At 36.4% G+C, this 12,506-nt stretch overlaps 1 protein-coding gene across 5 annotated transcripts in view; it reads left to right on the forward strand.

Annotated features, from left to right (window-relative positions):
* The first annotated feature begins 9,223 nt into the window (after positions 1-9,223).
* slc7a11 (solute carrier family 7 member 11) overlaps positions 9,224-12,506 on the forward strand; it is a 59,094-nt gene continuing 55,811 nt past the window's right edge. Inside the window, exon 1 of one of the 5 annotated variants that reach the window (XM_088630197.1) lies at positions 9,224-9,835. In XM_088630197.1, coding sequence (XP_088486323.1) covers positions 9,559-9,835 — 277 coding nt within the window. In that variant the 5' untranslated portion in view covers positions 9,224-9,558. The remainder of the gene's footprint in view (positions 9,836-12,506) is intronic. The other 4 variants (XM_088630160.1, XM_088630188.1, XM_088630169.1 and 1 more) reach the window with 4 other exon arrangements.

Raw genomic sequence — 12,506 nt, forward strand, 5'->3', positions numbered from 1 at the left:
TATTTTTATATGACGTAGCTGGTTAAATAAAGGCTAAAATAAATAAAAACACAGAGTTCAGTGGCTTGAATGGAACTTTCTTGAGAGGACCCAATATCACATCCAAATGCCACTTGCTCAGTCAGCCATGATCTGAGTGCCACAGAAACAGCAGAGTCTGTCTCAGTGGGAGTATCTCACTGCCACAGCAGATGAGGAAACCATGTCCTCCAGAGACAGAACAAAGTCACCAGAAGATTCATATAGAATTAGGAGACGAGGAGGAAAAAGAAACCTGGACCGCCTGTGCACCAGTACAGTATATACTGTACAAGGCTAGTCAGCCTCATGAGTCCAAAAGGGAGTACCAGAGCAGTCGGATTGTTATTTCAATGTAGACCAAAGACAGAGATGAGAAAAAAGAGGATTGATCCCTTTTATTTGTGAGTTGCTGACAAAGGATAAACAGAGAGCAAAAAGATTTGTCTGACTTGTCCTGCAAGTTGAGCAAGAAAGAAAAAGAGCGTCAGTGTAGCACTAGCTTGATCTCAAGGGAGGGAAGGATCAAGCAGCATCACATTGGCTGAGCTTTAAACAAATCATACCTTCTCATGTCTCCGACGTAATTTCATGGAGCGTGTCTCGGCTTGTTTTGATTGACAAAGAATCTTAAGTGTTTCCATTTTCAATCTTTTCCAGTACTGAATTTGCTTGCAAGAGAAATCTATTGTTGCAGTTGCATAGTGTAGAAGTGCCAAATACAGTATACGTTTTGGTTTCTTCATACTGTATACTCCAATTGTTGGTTTCATTCTCAACGTAATCTTTTGTTAACAAGTGGATGCAGCTAATAACCTTATGTAATCAATAACACAACATACTGTACACTAGCTTTTCATGTGTGATAGTTTAAGGCTACAGCAATGCATTTGGATTAAGAAAACAACAGAAACATACCATGCATTAAAATCCATTGCCTGAGAAGGTGAGTGCTGGAACACAAAGCTGCAGGACATTTACATAATGGAAAACACTGAGGTCATGCACAAGAGGTTAAAATGTTAGTCTGAACTATGTAATGCTAAGTAAGAACAATAGTAAACAAGAGGAGCCATTCGAATTTGAAGTTTGCTGGGGTGCCTTTGACAGTGCCTTTGAGGATGTTGAATGTTTGCATTATGTCCCCTCATAGTCTATCTAAAATTTAAAAAGTTCAGTTTCTTCAGCCTGTAGGACATTCCCTATCACCTGCACGTACAACCCTACAGTGTTAACACCCTTAGCCTTAGGAACACTCCCATGAATCTGTAATAGCCTGGTTTTAAGTGCCATCTACTAGTCCACCAACACCACACCAAAACCTGATTCTCCATGTACTGTAGGTCTTCCATTCAAGTATTGATCAGTATCAGTCTTACATACTGTAGTTAATGAAATATAATGAGATAGGGCAAGGTGGTGGTAATATTATAAAAGTATTACAAAGCCTAAGGTTGAGCCTATGAAGTGAATGCCAGTGAAATTATGTTCAAATTTATGAAATTATATCTCAGAATTAAGTGATTCCTTTATTCAATCCAGAGAGTGTTCTCTTTTTCCCACAGAGCAAGTCATTTTAGATACAAGCAGGAACTAGGTTAAACCAGTTTTTCAAATTTTGAGACCTTCCCTTACTTTCATTATTGTTCTTGTTTTTGAAACACTTGCCTAGTGTTTTGCTCTGAAGCTGAAGATAACATAGTCCATTGTTTCTTTATTTTTATTTGTCGCAATTGATACTAAACCTGGGAATGATCACGTTGTGCGATCAAATACATACAGCACTAAGTCCACAGTTTTGTTGCCCTTCACTTATTCATTTACACACAGTCTTTTAATAAAGCTTTGCCATTAACTTCTGTAGTATTGTCTTGAAGAGTAGATTGTTATTTGTTCAGATAACAGATCACTGTATATCAGAAATATAAAAAAACAGAGTGAAGATGAATATGTAAAATATGTTTTTTGCAACAGTCATATTAAGGCTAATATGGTCTAGTAGATTTACATAGTTTCGTAGTTTTACATAGCAACATCGTTGTTTTTTCTATTACAAAATCAACATGCTGTGCCCAAATAATGACTTCACAGAACTATTCAAATATACTGAAAGAATAATTACAGATGTGCCAAGTCTCAGCTGTGGACTCCTGGAGGTTTCTTTTAAGTTTCCAAAATTAATTATAAATATGTTCTGGTAGATTTGTATAGTTTCATAGTTTTACATAGTAACATTTTTTTTTCTATTACATCAACATGCTATGCCCATATAATGACTTCACAGAACTATTCAAATATACTGAAAGAATAATCACAGATGTGTCAAGTCTCAGCTTTGGACTCCTGGAGGTTTCCTTTAAGTTAAATGAGGTTTTTCCTCTCCCCAGTGCTGTGCAGCTCTTTTTTGGACGTCAGGAGCCGCCCTTGAAGGGGGGTACTGTCACGCCCTATACACCTAGAGGATGCTCAACTTCTACTTCCTAGTTCCCTTTGATTATTCAAGGCTTTTCCAGTGTGTCTTGTGTACCCAAATTACAGTACTTCCTGTGTCTGCTCTGCATCTTGCTCAGCATTGAGGGTACGTACAGTATATCATGAGACCCGCCTATTACCAGGTCGCCCCACGTCCGTGGCCTGAGGGCCTAGGTTTCTACACCAACATCATCCGACCCCCTGAGCTTGGGCTAACCTCTGTGTTGCTCCTTTTGCCGCTACGCATAGGGTCTTTATCGCTCTCCTTGTCATTCCACGGCATGCCCTTCCAACATCCGTGACACAAAACAGGTCTACTTAGTTTTCAGAACTTAAAAATGTAATTGTTCTGAAATTTGTTTAGTTGTATTTATTGTTGCAAACTGGAAGCAATTCATTTAGAAGGACAGAATTCTCTTGGCTATTGAATGTCTCTAAAGACCAGTGTGCCTTATGTCTCTAAGCTTAAACAATGCAACTAAATGTTCCCTAACAGTAATATCTGAGGCTGTCTAGATTTTAAGAATAGTGTTTTTTTATGATACGAAAATAAAATGCAAAAGAGTTTTGAAAAGCAAAAAAATATTTTAATACAAAAAGTTTTCTTGTTGACCTATTAATGAACAAACAACAGACAAATAAACCATAACCATACTTTTTACACCTCAAAACAGCTTTACATCCTACTCTATGCACAGTATGCAAAAATACAGTATGTTCTTAATGCACTGTTAATAGTAATGGTACAATTTGTAATGTTCTGTTGTAGATCAGCAGAAAGGCAGAATAAACATTCATTGAGAAAACACAGGGTGGCAAGATGGTACAATGGTTTGCCCTGGAGCTACCTGTATATGTGTGGAGTTTGTATTGTATATTCACCTGTATATTCACATGGGTTTTCTCTGGGAGCTCTGGTTTTTCACTCACAATCCAAAAACTAACTTGTAGATTAATTGGCTTCTGGGAATATCGTCCTAGTGTGAGTGTGTGCATGTTTGTGTCTGTGTGTATCCTGCAATAGATTGGTGGCCCACTCAGTTTGTATCCTGCCTCTCGCACGTTGCCTGCTGGGATAGAGTCTGGTTCCCCTGTGATCCTGTGTTGGATAAAGTGGTTGGAAAATGAAAATATGCATATAAGTATACATTTTACATTGAAATTTAAATCTTTAATAGAATCCTTAATCCAAATTAGTGGATTACTCAACATACTTTTACAGTGAATTGATTTATGAAGTTCATAAAAATGTTCCTGCCAAACGTGCAAGTTTTTATCATACATGTAACAATGTTACAGTACATCAGTTTAGATAGGTCTTGAAAAGACACATCTCATTTGAAATGTTTATTGATATATTATTTTAGTTTACCATCTTTTACTACTAACACAACCTATTTTTAACATAATAATTTATTTGCTACCAAGTGAAACTTATTACAAGAATCAAACTTATTGTCAAGGCTATAGGAAGAGTCAAAAGACGCTTATTCAGTACAGTATATCAGATATTTTTAGCAGACACGGTGGTGAGACTTTACACTTCCTGCAGTATTCCAATTTTTATTTCAAACGTTTAATGGATATCTGAAAGCAATAAACACATTGGATATGTACTGTATGTTTCAGTCTCTAAATTCTTTTTAATCCTTTCTAAAGGCTAGAAATGAGCAGGATAGTGTTTAATAAACACACAGTTTGAATAGTCTCTTTCTTAACTATTTCAATTTAAAGCTGGAATACTATTTTAAAATGCCAACACCACTGAGGGAAATGTATAATAACATACATATTATAAGTATCATAAAGTAACTAATTTTTCCAAATAATTTATATTATATATTGCAATTAGCAAATAAATCATTTCTGGTAATATACAGTTACATGCTCTAACAACATTTAACATAAGTGTACCATCTAAAGAAGAATAACTGGAATGTTCATTCTGATTTATTACTTTGCAATTGGCTTTGCATCTCATTGCTACAGATGCAGCCATTCCATACAGACACGTACCGCAGGTAATTGGCTGCGGTATCGCGTATCATGACGCAAGACGACGCGGTACGTAATTGGTTGACCGACAGGGGCACTTGTGGTCCATTGGTCTGTCGTAGAAAGACTTACTGTAAACGTCTTTACTGTGCCCGTTGTAGATATTGAATTTTACCACTGAAGGGAAATCTTAGTAGCTGAGCATAAAAAGAATAGGAGCATACTGTAACGCGTGTAAAGGCCATAAACGATATTAATTTTGGAACATAAACATACAGTATATAGCTGGTCTTGGTACTTTAAAGAAAAAAATACACACCAGTATTCCATTTCTCCCTAAACATTTTAAGCTTCGAAGTCTTTAACTAACGTGATACCGGAGTCAACAAGCATACTTTTAGAATTTGATTAAAAGGGAATATAATATGGAATCGCGTATCTCAAGAAATTAATAACGATATAATTATATTCATGTTGCAAAAGAACTGCAACGGACATAAAAACTCCTTTGCTTTTAACAGAGCGTTCCATAATTTCTAACTACGAAAATGATTTAAACTGCGACACTTATCATTCAACCATATCATCGAAACTGATTATATAATTATACGAATTACACGAATATAATTATATCTTATTAATTTCTTGAGATACGCGATTCTTTTAATACAGTCTTTGCTGTGCTCTAGAGGATCCTTGTGATATTTCGAGCTCTGGTTGAATGATAAGTGTCGCAGTTTAAATCATTTTCGTAGTAAACCAACGCATTAGCATGTTAAAGCAATTCTATTGAGGGAGTAGCCCAGCCACCACTTAACACTGTACTTCCTACTTTGAATACCTCTGAAACCTGTTTAATTCATCACAGCCAGCACTCCGGGAGAGAGGGGGTTGAGTAGTGGAGGCAGGCGAGATTTCCAGCGAAAGACACCTCCCCCTTAAAAACCCAGTAAGCAGTAATGCTTTACAGTAAGTTTAAAATTGAGGTAGATTTTGAGGATGATAAAGAGGGTAAACTGGGATGGGAGGAGGGTTTGGTTTTGCATAAGGGTTTTGCATAAGGGGCAGAAGATTTCCCTTCTGCTTTGTGTAAGGGAATTGAGTGTAAGTAAAATTACCTTACACTCAATTTAAACACAAGCTGTCTTTCTGTATGAACCTCTAAACTGGTTCATACAGAAAATGTAGAAATGCATTAGCCTGATTATGATTAAAAAACACATAATTAAACACGCATTTGCGATTTAAATCAGAACACGATTTAAATCAATATAAATGTTTATATTGTAACGCATACTGTCCAGCCTCCATTTCTCTATAAAAATTTACTCTGTTGCACACACACACACAATAGAAGCAGGAACCGCTGCCAGAAGGGAAGAAGGTGACTATTCATTGTTATCAAAAATGACTTAGAATCGATCATGTTGCGATATTTTGAAATATAAAAGTCAATTGATTGTCCATAATATCGCTATTCTATTTTTTCGAAGAAATGTTTGTTTAAAGAAAAGTCCAGCACCAGCTGGATTCAAACACACAACCTGTGCGTTGTTAGTCACGCACCTAGACCAGTAGGCTACAGGGGAACTCGCATGAACAGGGAGGCGAAACAGCCTTACACAGCCCTGTCGCAGTACACGAATATAATCATACCGTTATTAAATTCTTTAGATACGCGATTCCATATTATATTCCCTATTAATCAAATTCTAAAAGTATGCTTGTTGACTCCGGTATCACGTTAGTTAAAGACTTCGAAGCTTAAAATGTTTAGGGAGAAATGGAATACTGGTGTGTATTTTTTTCTTTAAAGTACCAAGACCAGCTTTATACTGTATGTTTATGTTCCAAAATTAATATCGTTTATGGCCTTCACACGCGTTGCAGTATGCTCCTATTCTTTTTATGCTCAGCTACTAAGATTTCCCTTCAGTGGTAAAATTAGATATGAATATTCAATACTTAAACGGGCACAGTTAAGACATTAAATATACATATACATACTGTATACAGTACAGTTTGCATACGGTAATATGTTTATGTTCCTAAATCAATCTCTTTTATGAGCATGTGAAAGGCATGGTGAATCACTGTACTTTGCATGATTGGAAAAAAATGCGTGATTGCGAAATGCTGTGGTGTTACTTTTACAAAGACGGTCAATGAAAAAAAGAATGTTGACCAGGGCAATACTTTGAGTTTACACTTACAGCTTGTCCAAGGTCATTCATTATTAATACTATTAGTAATATCTTCGTTAAAGACTGATGGCCACAGCTCAAACATGAGAGGTTGAGCTTTATTAGCTCCACCTTGCGGAAGTTCCGGATACTATTATTTTGCTTGTCGTATTATAGGAGAATTTACAGTAAGTAGCGGTATTTACCGGTAACTCGCGGTATTTACGGGTAGCTTGCGGTAGACTGCGTACAGCGTACCAGAAAATAATGCGGTATCGCCCGCGCATTTTGAATGGTTGCATCTGTATGTGGTTGTTAAGATGTTTCAAGATCAGATCAAATACTCATATTTTATTTTCAAGGTAAATGCACAGTAAATACTTTAAAACATCAATACCAACTAAATTGGAAACATGTTACTATACACAATATTATATTATATACAGTATGGTGACATTAAACTGTCATAGAAACCATACATTAGCAGTATGTGTCCTTGTGGTAGAAAAGGAGTCATTATTATTTAAATTAAATCTTCAGGGCTATTAGAACGTATACAAATGAACATAAAAACACTTATACCCCAAGTTACTGTGAAAAGATTTCATAATAAATAATGAATTAAAAATGCATAAATATTACTATTATCTTTGTAAAATTCTGTGGTTGTGATGATATTCCATTTTAATCAGAATAAAACAATATTTTCAACTATGTACTGTATGCTTTTTGTTTAATTTCAATGTAACATCATAGCAGTAACATTTAGATAAGTTCCTTTGTTTGACACACAAAGATTTATATCCATGGACTCTCACATAATCTGAAATGGCTGCTTAACCAAGGGGGGTCATTTATATTCTGTGTGATGAAATAAGATGAAGAGAAAGCAGCTATTTGTGTGAAAATGGGCTCATGATTTGCTTGCCCCATTTTTCTGGCCTTATACACTGAGCAATATACTGTGGCGTTTGTCTCAAGAGAAGAAGAAAAGAGCAGGCCTCAATTTTTCATTCTCACTTCTTTAGTTCATAAAACAGTCCAGCAGCAGGGTTCTCATCTGAGAATGGTTGAATCCACTGAGATATTTTCTCAGCATACAAAATAAACGGAATCAATTCTGCTCCTTGTATGGAGCAGTTGAATAACCTTTTCCTTGCTATTGCCATGGAAGTGGCTGACCTTGGTAGTCAAGTTCCATATACAACACCAGAGAAAAATGAGTCCCCAAAGCTGCCAAGTGGTAGGTCCAAATGAAAAAAACAACACATGCCACAAGGTGAAGAACATACAGAACTTTAAAAATAGTGTCCAACATCAAATACACACACATTTAAAAGTGGAAGCTCGAGTGGTTTGTAGATCACAAAACACCAGAAATGTTATCTTGCATTTTTTAAAATACAGTACATGGATACCTCTTGACTTACCTTAGAAAAAAAAATTACACAGGAAGCAAACAATAAATACTTTTGAAACAGAAAAGAAAATGATCCGTTTGTTAAGATTGTCCTTGCAATCTTCTTGCTTGCTTGACAACAAGTGGAACCAGTCTAAATCACCAAGAAGACAGACTCTGTAGAAAACAATGCTTGTCTCAAGAGAGCCAAATTCAAAATACATAAAAACAGAGTATACAGTAAGTGGTTCATTTTTGCTAATGCATATCTTTCATGGTACTCTAGGAACTAGCTGTTGTTATGTCATCAAAATAAGTTTAGGAACTGCAATACTAACAAGCAGCATGCATACAGTAATTTGATTTACCTACTGTACTGTACGTAAGACAAATCCCAACGCAACTGTCTTTTCTGTTTCATTCCTTTTTTGCTTGATATTTTTTTTATTTCGGAATACAAGCAAAATACTTTGCATCAACACTAAGGCAACATTTCATTTTGGTCTTTGAAACTTTGACATGATCAGAAAATAATTGTTTTTGAGTAAAAAAAACAAGACGATTTAGCATAACATGGACACATAATATATATATATTTTTAAAAAATCTGTTTTAGGCCAATTCCCAAATTTGCAAATAAAAGTAAATAAAAAAAAACTTTGATTATCCTGTGTTTGTGGTGTGTGTGTATGATGTCTGTCTCCAGCAATGTAATGAAGACATGTTCAGGTTGCAATCCTTGTATTTTATGTTTCTGGGGTAGACTCTGCATTGCCTCAACTTTTACCAGTAATAACTGGCTTTCTGATAATGGATAGTTTGATGAATTCCAGTAGTAATAGGCTGTAGACATGTTCATTTTCAGCATGGTAAATAGAATTAGGAACTTGTTGTTCACCTTTATGCAATATCTTTAATCTATCAGAACAGCTGGGAAGTGCCTTGTCATTGCTTTGGCTCTGGGTTTAAATTGATTGCTACACAAGAGGAATATCAAATAAAAAAAACATTAGGCTTTGCATTGCTTATCAGCAGCAAATAAGTATGTAACTGTTTGTCTATCCAGTAAAACAAAACATTAAGGGAGTCATAATAATTAATTTCCTGGTTTGTTACTATTTCCTTTTCAGGAGGATAAGGTTTCACTTACAATAATGAGCACACTACAAAGTGCTGAGTAATCCTAAGGCGTGCTTGTGGCTGATGCAAACCTGAATATTTTGCATCATCATAAGCAGCAGTAACTGAGTGTGGCAGCAAATTCTATATAATCTGACACAGAAACAGGAGCTGGAGCATGATGACAAGGCAGCTGGTAGGGAGAGTATTCAGTTGAGAATAGGCTCAACTTACAGTAAGCTGGGGAGGCAGTGTCTCTTTTTCACAGCAGCCACAGAGGGCTTCTGTCAAGTGTATGAGAGTTCAAGGCAAAGCCAGAACTGCCAGCTAAAGTTTTGACTGCCTGCAGCAAGTAAGATCACACATATCATCATGTCCAGGACATCTGCTGCTGTTAATAATGCCTACACTAGGGGATATATTAGAGGGAACTCCAAAGGGAGCCCAGGTGTAGAGTCGCGTAATCAAGATGCCACAGGTAAAGTAGAACTAAGAAAAAAAGTAACTTTGCTGAGAGGAATCTCAATTATAACTGGGACCATCATCGGAGCTGGGATATTCATCTCACCCAAGGGCATCCTGAAGCACTCTGGCAGTATTGGAATGTCTCTTGTGATCTGGAGTGCATGTGGGGTCCTGTCATTGTTTGGTAAGAAGCTGATATTTTCATTTTATACTACAGTTGTGTAAAATAAAATGATAGAGATGGAAGACACTGAAAATAAGACAAAGTGTAATTGATGTCTTTTGCCCAGTTAATGTGTTCTGAATTATGGCCTCACAGTTATAATATAAGTTGTTTATTTATTAAATGAAATCCAAATGGTATTTAGATGTTTATCTATTCACATTCATTATCTTAGGCCATATAAGTTAATGATGAACACATTAATGATTTATTTTGCAAATACCTTCACAGTTTACCTAATAAAGTTTGGTTAATTATATTAATCTTATGTGAGCAAAAGCAATAATAATCATCAAACAAACACAAAAATTCATGTGAGTTGTTTTTTTAAAAGGTTGAGAAATGTAAATTACAATTCTACTATGGCAAACACCCTTAAATAAAGAAAAGGAAATGAATGTGCATGCTCTCTTGTTCAAGCAAAATTATAAACATTTTTGAAGCACCTGTACTGGTGCTCTCAGATGAAGGTATTGGAATAAAGTTTGAATATTTTAATAAGAGGATTATTTAATTTCTAATTAAAAAACACACAAACGTGTATTTAACTAGGGTGTTACTTGAGATAAGTTTTTTTTTAACAGTGACTACATCAAGAGCATGAAAACAGAATGGCAGAATCACACAAGCAAACATACATGTATGGGAAATGCAAATTATATGACTTTAAAGTCAATAAGGACTGAAACAAGAAGGATGTTTGCACAGAACTGCTTTAAGAACAAATACTGTAGGTATCAGTATTCCCATGTTCTCCACTGGCTGTAGGGTATAAAGGTGGGTCACCAGACCAACACTTTACAGCATACGCTGTGCATCACATGCAACAGTCAACTCAGTTCTCTTTCTTTTGCTGAGTTTTTTTTCTGAACTGCTTGTAGTCCATATGACCAAACATCATCCTGCAAACCTAATAGGATAAGGCAAACCTTATACCATACTTACTCCATTGCGTGTCTACTGCCTTGTCCTCATGGCCAGATATTGACTCTCAAGCCAAGCACATTAATGTCAGACATTTCTGTAAAATGCTCTCTTTTCTCCAATCATTTTATCGTAACTGTCAGAAACTATGAACCGTCACAGCCTGTTACTGTTATCAGCATTTTGGTGTAATTACATTGATTACAGAAGACCTGGTTGGTTTCTGGAAGTTCCTGACTTATTTTTCCACATCTGCAATTGCCTTATTAGGCTTTCATATACAGTACGTTCTGATTTAGTAGAAATAAGTAAAATATATTGGATTTGTAATAAGAGTGTTTTTTTAAAGAAGCTAAGGGAAATCTAGTAAGACTTTTTAAACTGCAGGACTGTAAAATCTAAAAAAAGAAAAGCTTTTCATTGGTAAAGAAAAGTGAGACATTTAAAATATACCAAAAGAAGCAGTGAAGAAGTGTTTGTAAGCACTTAGAATTTTTGTATGCCCTTTTATGCGATAGTCAGACTTTAACATCCTTAGTCAGATTTCAGAGTTACACTGGTAAGTTTAGTAAGTACTCCATTGTCTTGAATTGTATTTTACTTAAACAATATTTTCTTGATAAAAATTCAGTAGATTAAATTTCATTTTTTTTCCATCTAACTGCTTTATCCTATACAGGGTTATAGAAGAACCAGTTCAGGGTCAATTTTCCCAGAAGCCAATTAACCTATCAGAACTATTTTCTACTGTGGGTCAAAACTGGAGTAACCAGAGGAAAGCCAATCAAACTCCATACAGATAGAACCCCTAGGAATTGAACCCTGGGCCCCATTAGCACAAGGCACCGATGTTTTGCATGGCACCACTATGCCACCCAAATCTGCTTGTATTTTTAATGTTTAATTTGTATAACAGAAGGATTAAAATAAAAGTAATATTACTTTTACGATTTTAAAGATGTGTTAACTGTATTAAGTTATTCCATTTAAAATAACATCTGTTTCTATACACTGCACCGAAGCATGAGGCACTCTTCTATCAATATGGAGCAACTCTAATTTGCTATTTGCTGCGGGCTTACTTCTGTAACGGAAGCCGATCCAGGCTCCCATGAAGCGTAGTTCAGGACCCTATGCAGACGGTATAATCAGGAAGTAAATGGAAAAGGACAAGGGGAGGAGACAACGAGGATTAGGAGGGGTTGACAGACAGGGGGCATGACGATGGTGAACTGGTGCTCGGGGTGTGTAGCCAAGGTGAACAAGTCCAAGGAGTCCAGGGGGGAAATATGGGGTGAAGTCCAAAAGTCCAAACGCAGTGATCCAACCGAGACGTGACAAAACAGAGTTATGAGGTACGAGATCCGGTACAGGGATGGGGAATAAAACCGGGATGATAAGGCCAGGCGCTCTGAGCCCCACACTCAGCTGCGTCGAGACGCCGATAGGAGGCCCACATCCTCAAGCTGTGGACGTAGGGCGACTTGATGCTAGGCGGGCCTCTGGGCGTCCGTCTTCCAATGCAAAGCCCAGAGTAGTGAGAGTACCAGGTTTAAATAAGGAGGGGCAGGTGCATGAAATCATCAAAAATGTGAAAGAGCCGGAGCACCCTTAAGAGGAAGGATTAAGATCATGACAACTTCAAAGGAAACTTAATGTTATTCTGAATTGCATAGTTTAACACACAAGTAGTGCTAAAAAGCATCAT

The sequence above is a fragment of the Lepisosteus platostomus genome, chromosome 1, assembly GCF_059453375.1.
Source record: "Lepisosteus platostomus isolate fLepPlt1 chromosome 1, fLepPlt1.hap1, whole genome shotgun sequence".
NCBI lineage: Eukaryota > Metazoa > Chordata > Actinopteri > Semionotiformes > Lepisosteidae > Lepisosteus > Lepisosteus platostomus.